Raw genomic sequence first — 25,662 nt, 5'->3', positions numbered from 1 at the left:
TTCAGAGTGATTATGAAAGAATGGACCACATATCCTTTTTCACCGATTTTGGAACAAAGGCTACACATGTGAGGTATAAAGTACATGGCTAGATTAAAGAATAAGGGGCCCCATACACTCACCCCGCAGATGGCGCCTCAATCCACTTCTATTAGCTGACGAGAATTGTACTGAATTTATATCCAAACAAATTGAATTCTTTCTAGAGACAAATACATCCCCTGAGATCTCTGCAGGAATACTCTGGGAAACTCTTAAGGCCTTCTTAAGAGGACAGATTATCTCATATCTCTCCCACAGAAATAAATCCGAAGCGAAGAATGTAGCAGAGTTAAAAAGCGAAATTACTAAAATAGATGAAGAACATGCCAGACTACCAAGCGAGACTCTACATAAGAGGAGGCAGGCTCTACATTCAGAATTAAACCTCTTGACAACTAAAGAAACCAAACAACTAATTTACAAATCCAGACATCATTATTATGAACATGGAGAAAGCTAATAAGCTTTTAGCAACAAATTCACAAGCAAGATGTACATAACGCAATCTCGTAATTACTAACACGAATGGAGATAAAATCATCGAACACAAAAATATAATGTACACTTTTAGAGACTACTATAAATCCCTATATACTACTGAGTTTAAAGAAGACAATATACAATCTAATGCATTTCTGGATAAATTACAGATACCACAAATTGACGCTTTTAGTGTGGAGGAACTCGATAAACCTCTGTCATTATCAGAATTACTGGATGCTATAAAGTCACTCCAAGGTGGAAAAGCAGCAGGCCCTGACGGCTACCCTGCAGAGTTTTACAAGAAATTCTCCGCTCAGCTAGCTCCTCTCCTATTAGCAACATTTACAGAAGCCAGAGATAACCAATCTCTTCCACAAACCTTTTGCCAAGCACTAATCACTGTCTTTCCAAAACAAAATAAGGACTTATTACAATGTGCATCATACAGACCAATTTCACTTCTGAATAACGACGTTAAAATACTCTCTAAAATCATAGCTAGAAGGATGGAGAAAGTGCTCCCCTCGTAATATCACAAGACCAAACTGGATTTATTAGGGGCCGACACTTATCTTCAAATCTTCACGCCTGTTTAATGTAATATACTCACCAACTAAATCAAACACCCCAGAAATATTATTATCATTGGATGCAGAAAAAGCATTCGACATGATTGAATGGAAATACCTTTTACTATTTTGGAGAAGTTTGGGTTTGGCCCGAACATTTGTGCATGGATTAAATTACTGTATACTAACCCAGAAGCTTCAGTTTGCATCAATAACATTTGCTCAGACTACTTTAAACTAGAACGTGGCACAAGACAAGGATGCCCTTTGTCACCACTGCTGTTTGCAATTGCCATTGAACCACTGGCAATACATTGTCGAAATACTGATCAGATAAAGGGGATTAGCAGAGAAGGACTGGAACAGAAAATCTCATTATATGCAGATGACATGGTACTGTATATATCGGACCCAGAAAATTCTGTGCCTGCAGTCTTAGCAGCACTCACAGAATTTCAAAAGCTCTCTGGTCTCAGAATTAATCTGAATAAAAGTGTACTCTTTCCGTGAATTCTCAAGCATATAATATTAGATTAGACACCCTTCCTTTTATCATTGCAGAACAGTTTAAATACCTCGGGGTAAACATCACAAGTAAACATAAAGCTCTTTATCAACAAAATTTGTCGTCTGCATGGAAAAAATTAAACAAGACTTGCATAGATGGTCAACCCTTCATCTCACACTAGCTGGAAGAATTAACACTGTTAAGATGAATATTCTTCCTAAGCTCCTTTTTATTTCAAAACATACCAATATACATTAATAAATCGTTCTTTAAGCAATTAGATTCAACAATAACCTCATTTATTTGGAATTCTAAACATCCACGCATCAAAAGAGCGACCCTACAAAGACAAAAGGCAGAAGGCGGCATGGCTCTACCTAACTTCCAGTTTTATTACTGGCGCAAATATACAGTCGATAAGAACCTGGACACAAATAGAAGAACATACACAGGCATGGACGCAATAGAAGTAAAATCCTGCAGTACTTCTTTGTATTCCTTGCTCTGTGCTCCAATAAACACACGTTATCGGCAATACACTAATAACCCAATTGTGCTCCACTCACTTAGAATCTGGAACCAATGTAGAAAGCATTTTAAGACGGAGAAGCTTCTTTCTGTGGCACCCTGCAAAAGAACCACCTCTTTCAACCCTCACAAACATATGCAGTTTTAATATCTGGAAAAAATTTGGAATTAACTTGCTTAGAGATCTTTATATAGACAACGTCTTTGCATCCTATGAACAATTACATTCCAAATTTAACATTCCAGCTACAAATTTCTTTCACTATCTTCAAATCAGGAACTTTGTTAAACAGAACCTTCCAGATTTTCCTCATCTTGCACCCTCATCCACGCTGGAAAAATTATTGCTCAATTTCAAGGAGTTAGACTCCATCTCTACAATATATAAAATCCTTTTACAATCCCTTCCTTTCAAAGATCCAAGAGGACACTGGGAAAATGACCTCTCAATTAATATATCAGAAAAGGAGTGGAAAGTAGCAATGCAGAGAATTCACTCAAGCTCCATATGCAAAGCATACAATTATACAACTCAAAATTATATATCGAGCACATCTGTCTCGACTAAAACTCTCAAAATGTTTCCAGGGCATGATCCAACCTGCGAACGTTGCAACCAAGCCCCAGCCTCACTAGGTCACATGTTCTGGGCCTGCACCAAATTAACATTATTCTGGACAAAAATTTTAATTACCTCTCAGACAGTCTTGGACTCACAATCCCTCCTAACCCATTAACAGCTGTGTTTGGGGTTCTTCCAGAGGGTCTTAAAGTGGAGAAAGACAAACAAATTGTGATTGCATTCACTACACTGTTGGCACGCAGACTTATTCTGATAAACTGGAAGAACCCAAACTCTCCTCTTTTAAGTCAGTGGGAAACTGATGTGTTATATTATTTAAAATTGGAAAAAATCAAATACTCAGTTAGAGGATCTGTGCAGACTTTTTCAAAACATGGCAGGATCTAATCAGTAATATTTTGAAATGAGTTTATAAAGCACAGAGAATTTGTTGATTTAGGTATTTTTACAAGCCTTAAATTTTACACCATTTGGCTTGCTCTCTCTCTCAAGGGTGGGGATCGATCTGTTCTTAGCATAATTCTTTTTTTTTGTAAAAACTTGATTGCTATGTATTGATTGTAATAAAATTAATAAATAAAAAAAAAAAAAAAAAAGGGGCTGCTAAATAAAAAGTAGTTGGAAAAAAAGGCCAAAAGTCAATACCAGCAGAACAATATATTGAATCACCTAAAATAATTTTGTGTCTGAAAGTCAGAAGTAAAAGAACCAGAACCAACCAGAACGCTAAGTCATGAAATGACATACAAAGGTTTGTTCAAATATTGATAGTTTTGGACAACCAGGACATTTATAACACTGTCCTTTATATCATTTTAGTCATCTTTGCAGAACAACATGGTAGCTGCTGCACACTAATTAGACAACAAAAAGATCCCATAGGTAGCAAAATGATGCCATGGGATAAGAAAAACAATATGTGAAAATATTTAAATTCAATTTTTAACTTTTAAATTTAGAAAGCAAAAATTAAAAAAAATGGAAATCAACACTATAAAAAACCTAAATTGGAACCAAATATATCGGAAATAATAAAGATAGACATGAGAAAAATTTTAACAGTACATGATCGTAACATAAATAAAACGTTGCACTGTTTAAATAGAGTAATCTCATTTGCCATTTTTAAATCAAAAATGCAGCAAAATGTATTTTTCATACTGTCCAAGAGGTCACCACAAAGGCAAACTACCAACTTGATAAATAAAGCAAGAAGTTCTCTGAAGGAGAGTTTTTGAAGAAGTCTGTGATAAAAACCACAGGTATAAGAGCAAATTGGAGAAAAAAATGCATATTATATAGGGCAGTTACTTGTTAGATTGAAATAATTGGTGAAGACATGGCTTGTGAGTTGAACAAGAAAATGTCGAAATTCAAATTTCATTCAGCTTTATTGAATAAATGTACATATTGTTTTTTGTCAATGGAATAAATGAAAAGTTTTGAAATTATGGAAGAGCTATCAATGGAATTTATTAAAGTAGCAACAAACAACCTGAACCTGTATGACAAGATAAAACTTGTGAACTTGTGCAAGTTGGCTTAAGGTTGCTCATTTACTTTCTTGAAGATCATTTCGACTAACCCTGTCATTCAAATGTTGATTAGTTCAGCATGAGAAAGGGATTTAAATGACTGTAATAAATAAGAGAGGAGATCAACTATTTTTTGGAAAATCTGGAAAAAAATGTGGATTTCCTTAATTTCACAGATTCAGACCGGCTCTGCAATTTTTCATTTGTTTTGGACATTTTCGCTCACATGTACAAGTTTAATGTTTTGTTCTAGAACCGCACTCAAATGTTAATGCCTTTAGAACTGCGCTCACCTTGTTCTCATAACAACATTGACACTTAGTCAAGAACAAAGTCTTCTTTCACACTGCCATGGAAATTGTTTGCATCAGTTTAATGACTCTGATAAAATTAAGAGGTCTCTAGCAATAGCGTAATTTTTTTCTGATTTTCGACAATGAACCAGTAGCACAAGAACTGTTTCATTCTGTAAGGCTGGAGGAATTCTATGAAGTTTGTCTGCATATGACAAGCAGTGAAAACAATTGTGCTGTTATTCGGATCTATGTAGGTGTGTGAGAAAACTTTTAGCTTGATGAACATCAACAAGTTATATTACAAACCACAGCTGAGTAACCATCACTTGAGCCGTGTATTTCAGATCAAACAGAACAAAGTTTTCATGAAAAGAAGTGATCAGTTGCCTGACTCTTTAATTTGGAGGCCTTTTTAGGTATTTTTTTTACTCCTAAGCTTTGTTGGATTTTAAACATATATCTTGCATAGGTTATTTATAACAAAAAAGTGTCCCACTATAAAAATGTATGTAATCATTGGTTCAAAAAACAGTTCTTGTTAGTCAAACACAGAGTACTTGAAATTTGCTAAATAATTAGGCATTATTTTACAGCTGGTTTAATTGCTTTATATTCAAGTGGCTACCAAAATCACAATGAAGAATGTCTTAGCACATCTTTTCACTATTATACATCTAAAGCAAATTTATTTTCATGCTAGTTTACCGCATACATTTCTTGTTTTGAAATGCTCTTGGAGAAATTTCTACATGAAATTTATCATAGACTTACCTTCATCAAATGGCTATTCCAATTTTTTGGTTGCTGTACCTGGTTTTCTGTAATTGTTTTTGTTTATATACTGGAGACCCAGATGGAAACTCATGTGAGCACAGAGAGGACATCTAAATGTCACACAGTAGGCAACCAGGAAAAAATCAACCCAGGGAGGCAATGTACCACCTAGAGAAGTGTTGCTAAATAATAAATTATAACAATGCAGACACATCCTTCATGCATTGATGTGCACATGCTAATGCAATGTGCGGTACTTTCTTCAGTAAGCAGAAACTTGAATGAGTGAGGGTCAGTGAGAGAATGGCGCTGATGTCTGAGGAACGAAACAGGCTGAAGAGGATCATACTGTATGATGATGTCTGGATTTATGACAGGGAGAAATATTTTAAGCATCAATAAGTAAATATACCCAAAATTGGCTTTTAGAATATGTTTGAAATTCTATTTGTTCCTAAGAAATACATATAATTTCTTATTAGCTTTCTCCTGGCAAAATTAAAAAAAGCTGATATGAAGCTTTGTGTGAGGGAGATTGAGCAGATTTCACAAATCTATTCCTTGAAGACCAAATCACTGAAAAGCTATTATGTCATTTATCTATTAAAATTTCTCAGCTTTTGTCAATTATTTAAAAAGATAATACTGTTTTTCTATTTAAACATCTATGAAAGACAGGTGGAAAGTACATTTATTCTACTATTTTGTGATAATTTTTGTATTGATTGGTACTCTCTCTGCAAGTTCTTGTTCTGATAATAGCTTTCTTTAGGGATTTCTGTATTTATGGTTAGTCTCAAGAAAAATCAATTGTAATTACTCTTACAAAGGTGCCAATTTATTCTACAATTTTATGTTTAGATGCTGGTTTTCCTCATTGACCACTTTTTTCATATTAGCCCTTTATAAAGAAAACTGATGGAGTACTGATTATTCTCAAATGTTTGTGTTTTTCACTGACTTCCTTATGCAGATAAACAGTACTGATATTTGTTATTTTCCTAGGTATAATTTTTAACAATATTATAATTCTGCGCTATGATCTGCTTTTAGAGATGAACTAAACATTTGTTTTGGTAAAGTAGCTCAAACTTAACTTGTCATTTCAAGCATGATATTTTCTATTGTGGCTTGAACAATGTCCCATATCTTTCTGAACTTCAGATAATAAAATACTTAGCATGTTTATCCAAATACCAGGCATAAGGATAAAGCGGGAGTTCAGCAGATAGGCAGTGCTCTTGCATAACATACCACATGGACTCTTGACTTTAGTTATAGACTGCAGTGTACACTGTTCTGTAAAGCACAAAAGTAAAATAAAAAGGGGGGACAGGAATTTAAATCTAAAACGTGTAATTGATTTCTTGTACATCTTTAAATCTTTGTATACTGTAGGCATTGTTTACATTCCTGGGCTAAAAACACAGTTTGGATTTTTTTGAAGACTATATACTTATTCTTGCATTTATGCAGGAAATGATTTTAAATGACCAGCATGCACTAAAAAATAAAAGCCTAGACAGATAACATCATGTTTATGTTAATAAAATGATGTAAACATAGATGATAACATAGATGCAAGAGAAAGTATTCTCCTGCCCTTTTATTTCTTCACTTCGACTACCTGTGGTTTTTCTTCACAATGCAAGCATATTTTTCTCCAAAAAGTTGTATTTGTTCTAAAGTGATCTTATTTTGTATATACAGTGACATCTTATCCTGTACCTTCGCTTAACTTTCACTCGGTTTACCCTGATGAGGGCCATGGTGGTGTTTCCTCTTGGGAAATTTGCAGATGCTCTCAGGCCAGTAAAGAAAAAGAATCCCTCCAATGTATCATGGGCCTGCCCCTGGGTCTTCTCAGGTTGGATGTGTCTTGTACTTTGTTGCATCATTGCTACGTACCCACAGCACTTCATCTGGCACCCTTGATCTAGAGAAGCGGTGGTTCTACTCTGAGGTCCTCCCATATTTCTGATCTGCACACCTTATCAGAGAGGATAAGCCCAGCAATTCAGTGCAGGAACCTCATCTTGACCACTTGTCATTGAGAGCTTATTCTTTCAATCAGAACTCAAAGTGATAGGTGAGGATGGGGATGAAGATTGGCAAAGTAAAGGTTTTATCTGAGAACTTATATCCCTTTTCACTACAGTGGTCCAAAACTGTCAATGTCATGACCAAGAACGTATATACGATAACTCATGAACAAGACCTTAAAGTACTTGAGCTTTTACACTTGAGGCAGCTACTCACCCCTTACTTCAGCAATGTGTATTTTAATCATCTTTCATCTGTAGTTGTTTATTTCACAAACATTGAAGAAGTTAATCAGCTATATCAGTGGTTCTCAACCTGTGGGTGCGTGCAGTAACAAAAAGCGGGGCGCGAAGATGTGAAAAAAAGAAAACAAGAATCAAAAATATGAAAAAAACATCTGTTGAAACCAAAACAAATTAACTTAAACTACATTCTGATACTAGAACAATAAATATAGAATTAGATAAATGTTGATAAAAGTTAAGTAGGTAGTAGTAGGCTATATAGCTCAGAGAGTGGCGTGTAAAATAATCACTTTGGCTTCAAAAATCAAATCTGTATGTCCACATATACGTGGCTGTTTCAAAGTTAATATTACTGTATATTGTATTTGACATCCATATGTGAAGAAGATTCACATCCAATTGAAGTATTGGTCTCCTGGGAAATTTTGCTGTTTGCACAGTAAGAAGAAAATTTTTGATGTGAGTCAGATATGCCAAAAACTCAAAATTGGGTCTGATAAACTTGGCAGTTTGAGGACAGCCGTAGAGACTTTAGACATTACTTTAGCATCCTAATCTTTTTTTTTTTCTTGTTTTTTTCTAGTATTAAAGGTAGTGAATAAAGGAACCACTTCGGGACCCCTTCATGCCTTAGTTGTCACCTTCTTGGCTGTCAGTCTCTTCTGTTCATTGTGCAGTTTTGGGACTAGTGCATACAATATCTTCAGCAACCCTTATGAGACTTACTTAGGACCCATAGGGGTTTATGTGTGGAGCTCAATAAGTGGTAAGTAATAATTTCATTCTGATTTGAAAGCTTAGTTAAAAATGATAAACTAAAGGATCATTTTTTTTTATTTATGTGACATATTACATTATAAGAATATAATGTAAATTTGTGAAAAGCATGGTGACCTTTAGCAGAGAGCCTCTTACTTTGACAAGTGACAAGAAAGTTGAAATAAAAAAAAGAGTATTTCATTAAAGAAGAAAAATAAGGGATGAATAAACAAAAAGTCAAGAAAGTACAATATATACCATGGAAATTATGAGCCTGGTATGAACATTACAACAATCTGGATGGGAAAAGGCCATTCAGCCCAACAAAACTCTCTCTCTCTTTCATAAAATTTTGCATGGATTTGAACATACCCCAAAAAACATAAAAATGCTTATATCAAATAAAAATCTGAAAATTAAAAACTTAGCATACATATATTTCTAAGTAACTTACCCTTTATAAATAACAATCATCTTGTAAATGTCCATACATAAATGTGCCTTGAACCCTGCCCACTGAAACAGCCATATATGGATTATGCAAATTAACCTCATACATATGCAATCACAATGCTGTAGACCTTCATTGGCTAGCAGAGCAGCCTCTCACCTGACACATCGAGTCACCACCACTGGCATTTGAGAAGTCCATAACTTAGTGTGCAAGAGCATGTGTTGTATTATAGTGCATTTCCACTGTGTTAAGGGAGTCAGGGAAGGCATAAGGCACCAGCATCTGGGTGGTTAGCCACTACCAGCTGGCACATGTAATGGCATGACTGCAGTTACAATGAATAGCATAGTCCATTTAAAAAAACGAGGGTTCACCCAGCTACCTTGTGAATAAGACAGTAATCATTTAGGCACCACCACCAACTTGTCTGCCAACGCTGCTTTACCTCAAAATAAATGAATTATAGGCAACCAAGGAGCAATGTTTGTCAATCTCATCTTGGCATCACAGATGACTTGTGCACCTATAGGCTGTAACTGCTTACAGCTAACATAAGCAGCATCACTCACACTAGTGTCCCTTATTGCAATATGAGTGCAGTAAAGTGCTCCGGTTCCATTTGTAAAACTGAACACTGCTACAATTCACCTTTCTATGTTGGAATTTTTCTAGGTTGGTAAAAACATATTATGTTTATGTATGCATATCATACGAAAACTGAATGAAGCACCTCCTCAGTCAGCTAATAGCTTCCAGCATAGTGGGTATGATGGAATGAAACTTGGCTGAGAAGTTCCTGGCCTGTCAGTCATTTCCCTGAGAAGTGGCAAGAGTTAGCCTATATAAACTGATGAAAAACCAAAATGATTCTTCAGTGGAAATACGCAGCATTGGCCCTCTTTAATGGGAAATAAAACAAGGTTTCTACATCATATTCATCTCTTTTAAGGTTTAATATGTCTGTCACATCAACACACATTACAATAACAGCTGGTAATATTAATTATTTTGAAGCTGGAAATCCACAAATGACATCTAGCAGGTGTCATCATCAGAGGAAAATGATTAGACATACAGGAATCAAAGGCAGTATATAGTAAATGAGGAAGGGGGTAGGTGGGTGTAAAAGGGGGTGGATTAGTAAGGTGGGGTTCAGAGAGTGCTGTTCTTAAAGTCTTTATTATTTGGGTGTTCTTCTTTTTCAGCCTGCATATGCTGGGTTCATGTCCAAGTGTCTGTTAATGAAATTTTCATTTGATAGCCACGATTCAGCCAGCACTCTGGCACTCTTAGTATCTGCCTTAAATTCCACTTGCACAGTGCCCCAGTTAAATGTGTGCCTGGTTGAATTGGTATGTGCATTGCGATGTTACTGTATAAAAGTTGTGAGTGTTTTAGATGTTTGTCACACTTATATAGCTGGTCATGCTATTCATAGAATGCTGTTAACTGTGTTTCATGTCTCTGTGATAGATTTTTGCTTTTGGCACTGAAAAGGACTGTCCACAGAGTGTTTTATCATTATTTTGCATGTGAGCTATTGTTTAGCTGGTTTGGCTGTATATCTCTAATTTACCATGGATGTCATCATTTCCCACTTTTTCTGAAGTGTTGTGTATGGATGGAATTTCTCCTGTCAAGGTTCCTTCTATAAATCCTGACTTTTGTATGGAAAGTTGCACGTGCAGATTTTTAGGCCTCTTTTTTGTGCATACACAAATTTTATGAATCTGAACCCAGATCTAGGCTTTCCTTTCTTCCATTAGCACTTTTTTTCTGACCATCTTTTAACAATACACTTAAAAAATGCCTTACCACCTCAGGACCAGATATGTATTTACATGTCTGTATGTGTTTTGTAGTTATTTCTGAAATGCACCTCCATTCTGTGTGTTTTGTGGGTGGTGCCCAAGGAGGCAACTTTTTTGTAAGTATTATTATTTCTTGTTTTTCTGGATACTGGCATTTCTTGCCTGTTTATTCAGAATTTCCTTTGGGATTTGTGTATTGGAACTTGACTGATGTGGATTGCCATTTTGGCAGATTGTTTTGTGCTGTTTACATTATAATTTTGCTCTGTTTTTACAATTTTGTTAAATAAACTCTTCCTTTATGTATATGCTTTTTGCTCTTTTGTTTGAAGTTGCCCTCTCCCTTGAAGATATATTTTGGGACATTTCTTTATATTTTGAATTTTAAGTAAGTTTTTGCCACTTTGGGCCTTGCCATGCTGAAGCCAGTGGCTGTTGTCTGGATGAAGCTGAACTAGAAATGGCTCATCTGGGCTGGCTAGTGAAGATACTGGCTAGCATTTATGGGTCTTTTAGGACACCTCACAATATTTTTGTCATGTTTGTGACTAACACACCACAACAAGGACAATTTTGACCTAGCGTTGTTATTAATTCTGGAGTCAAGAACAGTCTTCATCACTTGGGACTTGAGACTGTAACCACCCCTAGTGGGTCTTGCTGTTCCTGCATCTCTGAGCACTTACAGTATTTTATAGTCTGCATATCTAAAATATTTAAATTTTGCTTATTGCATATTTTGTGCTATTATTGTTTAACATTTTATTAATTATTTTATACATTGCCATTTTATTTATTATATAGATAGATACTTTATTAATCCCAAGGGGAAATTCACATAATCCAGCAGCAGTATACTGATACAAAAAAAAAAAAAAATTAAAGAGTAATAAAAATGCATGTAAAAACAGACAATAACTTTGAATAATGTTAGCATTTACTCCCCCGGGTGGAATTGAAGAGTCGCATAGTGTGGGGAGGAAGATCTCCTCAGTCTGTCAGTGGAGCAAGACAGTGCCAAAAGTCTGTCACTGAAGCTACTCCGCTGCCTGGAGATGACACTGTTAAGTGGATGAAGTGGATTCTTCATGACTGACAGGAGATGGCTAGTGCCTGTCACTCTGCTACAGATGTTAAACTGTCTAGATGTATTCCTACAATAGAGCCTGCCTTCCTAACAAGTTTGTCCAGGCGTGAGATGTCCTTCTTTATGCTACCTCTCCAGCACACCACTGTGTAGAAGAGGGCAATCGCCACAACCGTCTGGTAGAACATCTTCAGCATCTTATTGCAGATGTTGAAGGACGCCAACCTTCTAAGAAGGTATAGTTGGCTCTGACCTTTCTTACACAGAGCATCAGTATTGGCAGACCAGTCCAATTTGTCATCCAGATGCACTCCCAGGTATTTATAGGTCAGTACCCTCTGCACACAATCACCTCTGATGATCACGGGGGCCTGGACCTCCTAAAATCCACCACCAGTTCCTTGGTCTTGCTGGTGTTCAGGTGTAAGTTGTCTGAGTCACACCATTTAACAAAGTCTTTGATTAGCTTCCTGTACTCCTCCTCCTGCCCACTCCTGATGCAGCCCACAATAGCAGTGTCATCAGCGAACTTTTGCATGTGGCAGGACTCCGAGTCGTATTGGAAGTCTGATGTATATAGGCTGAACAGGACTGGAGAAAGTACAGTCCCCTGCAGCGCTCCTGTGTTGCTGACCACAATGTCAGACCTGCAGTTCCCGAGACACACATACTGAGGTCTGTCTGTAAGATAGTCCATGAACCATGCCACCAGGTGTGAGTCTACTCCCATCTCAGTCAACTTGTCCCTAAGGAGCAGAGGTTGGATGGTGTTGAAGACGCTAGAGAAGTCCAAAAACATAATTCTTGCAGCACCACTGCCTCTGTCCAGGTGGGAGAGGGATCGGTGTAGCATATAGATGATGGCATCCTCCGCTCCCACCTTCTCCTGGTATGTGAACTGCAGAGGGTCAAGGGTGTAGCGGACCTGTGGCCTCAGGTGGTGAAGCAGCAGCCGCTCCATGGTCTTCATCACATGTGACGTCAGAGCAACAGGCTGGTGGTCATTCAGCTCACTAGGACGTGATACCTTAGGGACTGGGGTGATACAAGATGTTATCCAAAGCCTCGGGACTCTCCCCTGTTCCAGGCTCAGGTTGAAGATGCGCTGTAGAGGACTCCCCAGTTCCAACGCACAGGCCTTCAGCAGTCGTGGTGATACTCCATCTGGACCCGCTGCTTTGCTGGCACGAAGTCTCCTCAGCTCTCTGCTCACCTGTGCTGCTGTAATTATGGGTGGGGATGTCTCACCTATGCTGGTATCAGCAGAAAGATGGTTGGAGGATGCAGTACTCCGAGGTGAGAGTGAGTTAGAGTGGTCAAACCTGTTAAAGAAGTTGTTCATTTGGTTTGCTCTCTCCACGTCTCTCTCAATGGTGGCACCCTGCTTCAAGCTGCAGCCAGTGATGATCTTCATCCCATCCCACACTTCCTTCATGCTGTTATTCTGCAACTTCTGCTCCAGCTTTCTCCTGTATTGCTCCTTCGCCGCCCTGAGCTGGACTCGGAGTTCCTTCTGCACGCGCTTGAGCTCATGCTGATCACTGCCTTTAAAAGCCCTTTTCTTCTGGTTCAAAAGGCCCTTGATTTCACTTGTAATCCATTATATAATTACACTAGCAAAATACCCATGCTTCAAAGTGGAGAAGTAGTGTGTTAAAGAAGTTATGAAAAAAAAAAGGAAACATTTTAAAAATAACGTAACATGATTGTCAATGTAATTGTTTTGTCACTATTATGAGTGTTGCTGTCATATATATATATATATGTATATATACACACACACACACACATATACACGCATACTTGTTTTTGTGTTTTGTGAGGACACAAGTCAGGAACATATACACATACGTACATAAACATACATATATATACACACATACACATACATATATATATATATACACACATACATACATACATACATACACACACACACACACACACACATATATATATATATACACAGACACATATATATACATATATATATATACATATCTCCAAATATATATACTGTATATAGCAAAATCCTGAACGCTTCGCAGAGGCGAAGTACTGCTTTTAAATTTTTATTAAGAAGAAAAGAAAACCTTTTTAAACTGAGGAAAAATGTACCAATAACTATTTGTTAAAGATCTCTTTGTATACCACGTTGTCAGTTCAGCACTCCGGTTGTAATATGACCAAGCTGTGCACTGAGATTACTTTTGAGAATGCAACATATAGTTGTCCAGGAGAAAAGCAATGTTGCCTCAAATCAATGGCAACCTTTTGTAGGGTCTGTCCCTGAGACTTAGTAATTGTCATCGCGAAGCAGAGCCTTACTGGAAATTGGAGGCATTTGAATTGAAATGGGAGATCAGAGGGTATAACGGGGATGCGAGGAATACATTCAGAGTGTGGAGAAACTATAGAGATTTTTCTGTGAGTATTTGGTGGCAGCGTGACGAAGTTGCTTCCACAAGACCACGTTAGATGTGGAGCTCAGCTCGGAATGAAATGAAGTGAATGAAATGAGGTGAATGGGAGGGGAGATGATGACGTGACTCCCCCACCCGCCTTAACTCTTAATCTCTCCACAAACACTGTCTCTCAAATCTCAACTCTCCTTTATATAAATTAGTAAAGTAGAGAGGACTAAACATTAAGGAAAAAGAACGGCAAGACCGCGTCAGGTGCGGAGCTCAGCTCGGAGCAAAATGAAGTGAATGAAATGAGGTGAATGGGAGGGGAGATGATGACGTGACTCCCCACCCGCCTTAACTGTCAATCCCTCCACAAACACAGTCTCTCGGATTGTGATGTCCACAGCTTTATTAAATGCTAGCTCAGACCTGGCAATTAAAAGTTTCTCCCGCACTTTTGCTGAGTTTTTAGCCAAACATTATTCTATCTCTGACGATCTCCACTCTCCTTTATATAAATCAGTAAAGGAGAGAGGACTAAACACTAAGGAAATGGTGAGACTGCGTCAGGTGCGGAGCTCAGCTCGGAGCGAAATGAAGTGAATGAAATGAGGTGAATGGGAGGGGAGATGATGACGTGACTCCCCCACCCACCTTAACTGTCAGTCCCTCCACAAACACAGTCTCTCGGAATTTGCATAAGCACAGTCCTTCACCAGCAATTTTAACTTAGTTACAAAGTGATCAAAACTCTCGTTTATACCCTGCGTCCTCTCATTAAACTTGTATCCCGCATTACCCGTGGGCATGACAAACGCTAGCGGCAGCCTGTCTATGAACTTAATTTAAACTTACGGTTTACACTGTGCTTTGTTTCCGCAGTAGCTGCACTTATGAATATGCTTGTATGCATCACTTCTCAATTGTGTAATGCGTTTTTTCTTCAGTGCTCTTTGGAGCTCTTCCTTGTTTTCTATGTACTGCGTTCACAGTCAGTTCACGTGATTATGTGGGAGGCGTGATGATGCGAGAAGCAACTCCACCTCCCACGGCCATCGAGCTGCAGTCTAATACAGTATATGGATAAAATAGGTTCCAGTTATGACCATTACGTGTAGAATATCGAAAAGAAACCTGCCCAACTTTTGTAAGTAAGCTGTAAGGAATGAGTCTGCCAAATTTCAGCCTTCTACCTACACAGGAAGTTGGAGAATTAGTCAGACACTCAGAGTGAGTCAGTGAGTGAGTGAGTGAGTCAGTCAGTGAGGGCTTTTCCTTTTATTAGTATAGATAATTGTATAATACTATTTTCCTCTATTTGGGTATGGAAATGCCATACTGTTGGTAAAAGCATTCATTGCTGTTGTGATTTCCCACACAGAAAAATAGGCCTCAAAATAACTGAAGGCCAAAACAAGTCTGGCTCCCCATAACTGTCATTACTCTTGGCAGTCTTGCCTGACATTAAAATGGCACAGTCCTGAAAAATGGGACCTTCATTAGTGTCTGTTGTTCCTCTCCAGCACCTGTTTTCATTCTTCCTCCAAGGCCTTACTAAATTGTGCTCCTGGTTTGTACATCTTCTTGCCACCTGTAGTTCTCTGGTCCACCTATCATGTATCTACAATATACATATAAAATGCTAAAGGATGTCTGTCATGCAAAAACTTGCCCACCACTGGCATTTGTAGTTTGAGCTTGGCCTGATTCGACAGCTTGTACCATGACATGTGCAACACGATACATGAATTGGACGGGCAGGCCAGAGTGACCCCAATTTTGGGCTTTGACTTCTTTTTACGGCACAACATGCCTGACAATAAAAACAACAGCCGAACAAGCACATTGCATGTCTGGCATAAAAACAGCCTTGGCAACATAACGATATTCTGGGTGTCCTACATTTCGTGCCTGCCCTTCCTGATGCGACATGTGTTCACATGACACACTTGACATTGAATAGGATAGTTGATCATAGTCACGTAAGTCAGACCCTCCCAAACCAAACAAACTCCCAGACACCATTAGCTCACAAAAAAGGGTGATGGCACCTTTGACAGATGACCTGGGTCACATTGTCTTGTGGTGCCACATTTCCAGGTGCTTGTTTTGAAGTGCATTTGACATGCTGATCTTTCCAATGACAAGTTGAATAGCAGTGACATCTGCTTACTGTCAACTACAAGATGCACACTGCATTGCCGGAGAAAGTGATATACACCAGTATGCCACAATGAAAATCAAAACTCATGATCACTGCTCACTATCATGCCAAATGCTTTAAGTGCTTCAGTGATGAACAACAACAAGAAAATATTAGATGACCAGTAACGGCACACTGCACGATAACATGCAATGAATACATTCATAGTTTTCATACTCTTTCTCTGTACATTTAGAATTCGTTTGCTCAGAGGTTGATGCGTTTGCTGCTTCCTGAGCAGCTCTTCTTTTCTCCACCCTAGTTGGCCCACTTCTTCTTTTCTTTCGTCGGCATATTTTTGCAATAAAACTGATTAAATCAGTATTGGTGTTGCAATTACTTTGTATGTTTTCCTTAATTTTTCACTTAAGCTGGCACTTAAGTCTTCAATTTGCCTCAAGAATGATTTAAGATATGAAGAGGTAGGGAAAGTGACGGCGAAGGTGATAGGGATGAGAATGGTGCCCGTACTCATGTGCTGCATGGCCGTCCTGATGGCTGCAGCCGAGAGTTGATTCTACAATAAAATAAAATAAAAATAGGAAAAACCATGGAGGTCAATCATCACTCCGAAAGCAGATAGTAGACAGCATGTAGTATATGTGTACCAAATTTCAGGTCAATAGTTCAAACGGTTTGTGAGTTACAGGTGATTTCAAATCCAGGACAGACAAACGGACAACCACAGTAGTGTATTATATAAGAAGATAAGACACTGCTGCAGATGTGAAAGCAAAATTTAAGCCTAAATATAGAGCTGTTGCACAGTGTTTTGACACTCTGGTCTATCGATATACAACACAACACAATACAACACAATTTATTTTTTTGTATAGCCCAAAATCACACAAGAAGTGCCACAATGCACTTTAATGGGACTTACCTTTTGACAGCCCCCAGCCTTGACTGTCTAAGAAGACAAGGTAAAACTCCCAAAAAAAACCCTTGTAGGGTGAAAAATGGAAAAAACCTTAGGAAAGGCGGTTCCAAGAGAGACCCCTTTCCAGGTTGGTTGGGCATGCGGTGGGTGTCAAAAAAGGGGATAAATACAGTACAATACACAGAACAGAACACAAGTAATCCTCAATACAGTACAAAAGTGCAATAGAAATATGTCAGAATCACCCAGTGATACAGCAAATTTGATAACCCCAAAGCATTGTAAGATGAGAAATGGCATGTACTCAGGACTCTAGCCCACAAATGAATATTGCTTTTACAGCCTCACACCAATGCTTGTTGGATGAACACTACTTGGGAAAGTTGGAATGGCTATGTGCTCACTGTGGATCACTATGATTTCAGTAGTACAACAAAAGACTATGTTGCTGAATTGGAAAAGTACTAATTACTCTATGTAAACAACCACATTTACTCAGAGACATTAGAGCTTCCACAGGAAGTGCAAGAAGAAACGACCTGAAACACATACACAGTAACAACAGTTCCTTATCTTTGGGAGCCACTATTGATAATCCCCCACACATGGTGTATACATGTTAAGCAATTCAAAATAAAGTTTATCATTACATTACTGGACTACACCATGCAATGGCCAAACTCCAGTCTATGCCAGACACTGTTCATTGCCCTGATTTAGCTGTTCGGGTCATTTATGGAAACATTTTTTCATTTATGAATGCCATCAAATATTGTCTTATACAGTATAGCTGTATTTCTTTTCAGCCTTTTGCTTTAATGCTTCAACATATTCTGCCATTATTTGAAATTTGTGTTTTCCATACTATTTTCTTTTTTTCAATAAACCATTTTTCATTTTCGGACTTAAACATTGCACTACCTCTGACTGCATTTTCCATTCCCATTAAACATCATTTGAGGATGGGAGATCTATGTGTACCGCTAGAATTTCAGGTAAAATTCTTACAATAATTCATACTGGTTATTTTTCCTGTCACAACTGGTTGTGAGCAAATCAGACACATCTAATGAGAAAAATAAAAATGAACCAGAATTAGCTTGTTTATTTTGATGTAGAATTGGATCTAAATTTACACTCCCAGTAAAACCCAAGGCCATTAATATTTCTTTAATGTGTAACATTTGTGTAGCAACAGGAGGGCCTACTGGAATCTGTTTTCTTTGAACGATCCAGCTGAGACATAAGTGAATTGACAGAGAAAACTGTCAATAATTAATGGATTTCATCTCTGTAGTTTTCATGTGGCATGAATATTTTTCAACATTCTGTGCAGCTCCTATTTGTTTGATTGCCACTTTCAATGTCAAAGAAGCCTTATTTGTTTGATAGCATTGCCTCCTCTGGGCATTGCTGCAGTAAGCTGTAAGCTACAAGTGAAAGACCCAAGCAGTACACTTATGGGAGCAAGAAGATTTAATTTATTCAGATGAGTTTCTGAGTCATTACTTTATATAAATACAATTACAGGAATAAAATACTCAGTGTTTGTAGATATCAGCCAGTGTGATCAATGCACAATGTATGGAATTATTTGTGGAAGATAAAGATAAACCATGACAGTACTTTAGTGTCTTAGAAATGATTTCATCAGGAGTAAACCACTTAGACAAGACAGGGAGAACTCTTCAAGCAGAATTATACAACTTGGGGAAGATGAGCTTCTTCTCCCCACAGTGAACTGACAGTCACCCAATACTTGTTATGGATATCTGATACTTTAAAAATAGACTATGAAGGATAAAGTAATTTCAGGGACTATCATGGGGTAGTATGGTCTGGTGTCCTACATCTGTACAGAACTATCCCTGAGTCCTCAAGTTATTACCAAAAAGTAAACCCCAGGGTGATATTGAAAAGCACATCAAGAGTCTGTGGTGGTACCAGGTTTTTAGTCAAACAGTGAGGCAGCTCCTATCCTGGGAGAGTAGATAGGAGAAAGACCATGTGGCTTGATGAGGGAATTAGCTAATTGTGTGTAATATGCTCCAAGGCAGTTGGTGTAGATGCTCCTCAAAGAGACTCTGTGTGTCATTTGGCACATCTGCACTACACTCACTGGTTTTGACAAGGGTCTGATAGCAAACAAAAAGAGAGTGAGACAGGAGAAAGATCAAGAATGATAAGAAGTTTGAATGTGTTGAGGAAAGAAACTTAATAGAAAGTGAAGGAATGCCTGGATCAAACTTGAGCCAGTGCAGAGGAAAGGATGCAAGACGGTTAGGAAGCCCTAGGCAGTGAAGGGAATAGGTTTCCAGGGGTGGGTAGACCCTGCTGAGCATTGTAGAGGAGCAGGAGAAGCCTTTTGCTCGGGAGGTTGTTCCACATGCACCAAAGGATGGTGGTGGAACAAGAGAGCAGGACTTTTTGATCCTAAGGTACACCGTGGGATGGGGGTTGTGAGAAAAACAGAAGATTGTTGACTGCTCACGTCGGTATCTCGTTATGAGCAGGCCAGCATGTTGAGCAGAGAAGATGTGCTATGACTAGGAGAAGAGAGAAAGGAAAAAGTAGCCAATTCTGACTGCATTTTTATGCATTTTGTATCTATTTTAGTTGTTTTCTAGGTTACTTCTTTATGGATTTTAACCTCCATTGAGACATTTTATTGAGGATTATTTATTTATTGAAGATCTGCGCCACACTTTTTGTAGACTGTATGGAATTGTTTAATAATACAATACACAGTGGACTGTGTTCTTGTTGTTTGTGTCCCCATTATCCTAGTCCATCTCGGTACATGACTATTGATATCCCGGGAAATGGGTAATGCCAAGACTGCGGGCATTTAGGTTGTCAGAGGTGATGGTATAATAGAACAATCCTTGTCAGAGCCATTTGAGTCTATGATTGAAACATTAGCTGGGGTGAAGACTCACTGGTAGAGATTAGGAGAGGGAGGGAGAAAGAAATATTGATGGCAAAATCAGTCTACATCATGGTGTTTTAAGTGATAGGAATGTCAGAAATGCCATATCAGCTCTTAAACAAGGGCAGGGGTATATAGTGAGACTAGTGAGAATAGGATTTGCTTGGTTCTGTTATTCTGATACTTTGGTTGTCAGTTTCTAACTAGTGCTTTTCATTTGCAAGTTGTGCATTATGATTTTTGATATATACAAATCACATTTGTGATAAGTAGAAATTCTAAAAACATACTGTAAACCGCTTTATATTCTGGTACCTGGCAACAAACTTGCATATTGATGAGGTTGAGCCTGCAGCATGAAATCATTTGCAAGACACAGTGGATTTGGTTGATTGACAAACTCCATGCCTGTACTTGCCTCACACACACATTCACCAGCAATCCTCAGGACAGTCAGCAGTCTCCAAATCTCAGTAGGCCTATTGAGTACAAAGTCTCCAACCGGTCATGATTACTTCATTTCATCTTCTATTTATTCATGTTTCCTGTACGTACTGCAATCTGAGTCAGCAAACAGTACAAACCACAGCTGCAGTTTCCTAGTGTGAATGTAAAAGAACAGAATTAACTTCTCCTTTATATAAGAATAAAGTGAGAAGCACTGTGATTCTTCTGTGCAGGTAGTGATATTGCTTTTTCATTTTTTGCATCAAACGTTTATTATAATGATAAGGAATACAGTGCTCACCACCCTTTCTCATTCACCTCGGTCCTAAATCCTAGGTGGAGTGGCCACACCATATTGTTACACCATCTAAGGCGTGCCAGAAAACAAAGGCAAACAAAAAGATCATAGCAGGTAAAAGCAAGAGCAGTGAAACTTCATAAATGTTGAGGCTTGATTTAACAAGTTTTGAGTCCTAGATTTTGAAGTTATCACTGGATGAATTTTAAATTTTTCATATAGATTGCTCCAAGCAAATCAGATTCTAAAATAAGGACAGCTAATTGCTTACAGGAAGGAACTAATAAAAATTTTGTTAAAATGTATTTATCATGGAAAGAAATGGGCTTTTAATGTGTTGCTTTTTAAATTTATTGCTTTTCCAATGTTAATTTTTAAAATTATTCTCCGAAGAAAACGGCATCCCATTCTGGCTAGAGAATGCATATAGCACTTGTTGATCCAAGTCAGTCGCCAATCTAAGTACTAACTGAACACATCCCAGCTTAGCTTTCAAGGGAAGACAAATCAGGGAGGCATTACAATAGGCACACAACAGAGTCTGCAAAAAGACAAATAACCAAATTACACTGTAATTAAAGCAAGATAAATATAACAGGAGACTAAACAATAGTGTCTGGATTTTAATTGGAATCTCTGCAGAGGTGCTGTCTCTTGGAATGAAAAACGCATTACATCTCCTTAGTACAAAACAAAGTGCTACTGTATGTGTCAGCTTAATTTTGTTTTATTGTTGTTTTTGTTAATTTTAAGCTACTATTTTTATGTATTTTATGTTATTTCTATTGTTTTCATTTTTCATTCTATACTATTGTGCTGTCTTTTGTGGGTGGAGCCACAGGAGGCGGGGCTACTCTGACTTCACTGCTCCTGAGCCATCAGTCTGGCTATATATGTAAGTGAGCTGAGAAGGATGAGGAGCAGAAGATCATTCGTGTACTGTAGGATTTATGAGTATTGGTATTTATTATGGTTGGATTTTCTGGTTTTATGATTATTCTTGTTCTGGCTTAAGAATTCTGTTGATTGGATTTCATTTTGGGGACTTGTTTACTTAGGATTGTTTTTAAGGCAACTCCTGTGCCTCTTTTTCATTCTCTTGAGCTTTTCTTTGCATTTTTCTATGTTCGTTAAATAAATCCTTCAATTATATTTATATCCTGTTTATATCCTCCTCTTGTTGGTCTATTTTTTTGAATATTTCTAATTGTTCTGCCTGCCCTTAATTCTTGGACCTGCTTCAACTAACGCCAGCAGTAAGTATTGGGGCCTGGCTGAGTTCACCTGATTCTCTGCTGGGCAGACCACTTAGGATTCTGGCCTGCCTCCTTGTATGTTTTTAAAAGCCTCACACCCTTTTTGCCTTGACAACCTTGACAAAATTCACAAATTAATAACGATATGGCTTTATAAAGGCAAATCTAATAAACTAACATTCCTAAACCATGTCTGAAAATGTATTTGCTCCCTTATGACTTTCATATCATTTAAGATGATAACCAGAGCCAGGTGCTGCTCATCAACTGTACGTGATTAGTTGATGATCAGGAAAGACTACTGTTGAAAATTGCAGCATACAAGATGGTGAAAGGGGAGGCAGGCTGCAAAATATACAAAAAAGGCCAGAGCAGCACTTTACTAGTCTGCCATAAAACAGGCCTTACCCCAAGCAGCCACAGGCCCAAAATGGAGCACTGGTGTTAAAAGGGCAAAACTAAAAATACTTTACAGTGTCCCAAATACACAAAAGGAAAGGAAGACTGTAAACCTCTGTCATTTAGGACAACAAAACACAAAACAAAGTCAATTTATAGTTAAAGAATCTAATAAATAAAAATATAAAAAAATGGCAAGACAAAATTAAACAAGACTACTCTATAATTCAATTAACGAAATCCAAAAACAGAAGCAAAAGTCCACAAATCAGAATAAATCCCAAACAATACTCACAATGAAACTCACTCCACAACAGACAATGATGGTTTGCTGGAACATCCCCTCTACCTGAAAAAAAATGTGAAGAGTGGTCATTCAGCATTTCCCGCAACAAATGTGCTGTGTCCGCCGGTGACCTTGTTTGTCGAAAATTTTCCTGGAAATTTGCCATTTTACCAGCTTACAAAAACTTTCTTCCCAGCATCCCATGATGCTTTGTAAGGCCAGTGTGCACCACAGAGCAGCCAATGCTGGATGGACATCCCCCACTCTAGTATATAATGGTGATCCCAGTTGTTGTCTAAAAATATGCAAATACACTTAAAACACAAAAGGTACACACAGAAGGAAACTGAAAATGTGCCATTGTATTTGTGTCTTAAAGGTAACATCTTTTTAGTATGGACTTGTATGTGATCTGTGTGTAATAAATGAGTGTACAGTACCTCTTTAATAATATTACCCAGAGTGCTGTGCTGTTGATACAGACAGGCAGAAGCAAAAAAACCATATGCTTTACAGTTGCACTTATTTGAAAGCAGCAGCAGTGAGTAAGCAAAAGTGCCAGGGAAAAAAAAAAACTAGTTTTCAGTTTGACAGAGGTTAGTACCAGCTACTGAATTTGTGGGGGCCAAGCCTCAATAAATTCAAGTTTCTAGCTCCTTTGCAACTGTCTTAAGGAATATTTACTGTTGTGATATTTAATTATATTAATTTTATCTCAGGAATGCTTGATGGCACAACGGTTGGCACTGCTACCTCACAGCTCAGGTCACATTTTTGGCCACAATAATCGGTCCAGCATAGTTGTTAGATGTTTCCCTAACCCTCAGGTACACAGGAACATTGCAACATTATTATCCACTCAGATCTAGCTCAGTTTCCCCTTCCCTGGTGATGACAATGCATTTTGCTGAGTTTGGCAAAGTTACCAAACATTTCTGTGATTTAACTGAACTCCACACACAGACCACCAAGACACAAATACAGTGATACCTTGGCATACGTCTGCTTTGGATAAATCCAACTTAGTATACGTCCTGTTTGCACATGAAATATTTTGCTTGGTATACGACCTTTGTTTGGAATACGACTCGCGTGCTACCCTTGTTTACCTCTTTCGAGACAAAGCCATGACTGCCCACGAGCGTCATTATGGCAGTTGCTATCATTCAGTGAACAACCCGCGTGCTACCTGTTGTATATGATTGTTCACTGATGCTTTTGTCCCTTGCTTAATGTTCAGGTGTTGATTGCTAAGGTCTGCATCTTTTGAGATGTATGACTGCCGGAGGGAGGGGTGTGGTTTAGAAGGCACGCTGTATGGAGAGTTTGTTAAACATGGTTCAAAATAATCAGCATTCGAAACATTATTCTGAGTGTGTCGCTACTTCAATCTAGAGAACACTCCACTACCCTTGTTTATCTCTCTCGAGACAAAGCCACAACTGCCCATGAACGTCAGTACGCCAGTTGCTAGCATTCAGTGAACAACCCGCGCTATAACTCTCTATGAATTTTCCCGTGATTTTGTGTTTTTTCGTGTAAATTTGAATTGATTGTTGAAAAGTATGAAGGTGGCATGCGTATCCGGGACGTGGCTGCTGCATACCGTATGCCGAGAACGAAGGTATCTAAGATTGTGAAAAACAAAGACTTTATTAAAAAGTAAATTGAGGTTACATTTTCATTTATTTCATCTAATTGCTTTTGTATTTATGTATTTTATTATTAAGCAGTGTTTAAATTATTTTATACAACCCCATCAATTTATAATATGCCAATAACAATAGCATTTTTTTCATGGGAATGGATTCATCATTTTCCCTTTATTTCTTATGGAAAAAATTAGTTTGGTATACGTCCTGTTTGGTATAAGTCAAAGGATCTGGAACGGATTAAGGATGTATACCGAGGTACCACTGTATACACATAATTACAAAATTAGATTATAATAAAAAAAAATTGACAAAAATGACATAATAAACAAATCATGAAAAATATTAATCCAAAATAATTGAAATAACAAGGGAAAATAAACACAAGCAGAATAACAAGCCCTGGCTGAAACATAACAGCTACCACCACAATATCAAAACATTTTGCAGCTCGGCATGGAGAAATCAGGTCTGTGATAACTCCATGTCAATAATAGACACCTGCAGTAATCTCTGAAAAGCAATTGTTGGTACTTATCATTCTTATTGTGATGAAAAGGCTATTTCCTAAAATTTTGAAGTTGATCACTCTCCAGTGAAAATGACTGCAATCAAAGGAAAAACAATCAGGACACTAGTCAATTTACCCAAAAGTGGGTGATACAGCAAATTCAATTACCTTAAAAACTACAATCATTACTCTTCCATTAGAAAAAGGCCGAAACAAAATATGGTTTTCATGGTAGAGTAGCCAGGAGAAGGCCCCTTATCCCAAAACAAAAAAGGCAGCATTGATTAGGTTTGCATTTAAATGAACCAGAGCACTTCTAGAGCAATATTTTCTACACCAGTGGTTTCCAATCTCAGTCCTTGAGGCTGCATCTTATTTTTCTAACACATTTTTACCAACAGTGAGTCATTTTACCTCTGACTGATTACATTATTTAACTGGTCTTTTTTACCCTTAATTTATTCTGCATTTAGGAAAGGTAAATAATACTGGATTTAAAAATATTCATATTTTGCCATAGTTTTAAACTCTGTGCTCTCTTTTCTAATGTTTCATTCGATAATCCTGACTGTTACAAAAACAATAAATACATTCCTCAACACCGGCTTTCTGCCAGCTACTTTTAACACTACAATCCCTGAAGCCTACAAAAAAACTTGTAATCCTGGGCCAACTT

General features: G+C 37.9%; 1 protein-coding gene across 1 annotated transcript in view; it reads left to right on the top strand.

Moving 5' to 3' along the window:
- LOC120542303 (clarin-3) overlaps positions 1-25,662 on the top strand; it is a 114,042-nt gene that overhangs the window by 51,991 nt on the left and 36,389 nt on the right. Inside the window, exon 2 of the mRNA XM_039774699.1 lies at positions 8,190-8,372. Coding sequence (XP_039630633.1) covers positions 8,190-8,372 — 183 coding nt within the window. The remainder of the gene's footprint in view (positions 1-8,189; positions 8,373-25,662) is intronic.

This window comes from Polypterus senegalus, chromosome 1 (assembly GCF_016835505.1).
Source record: "Polypterus senegalus isolate Bchr_013 chromosome 1, ASM1683550v1, whole genome shotgun sequence".
NCBI classification, from domain to species: Eukaryota; Metazoa; Chordata; class Cladistia; order Polypteriformes; family Polypteridae; genus Polypterus; species Polypterus senegalus.
The sequence above is the reverse complement of the archived record's forward strand: the minus strand, read 5'-3'. Positions and strand labels throughout refer to the sequence as shown.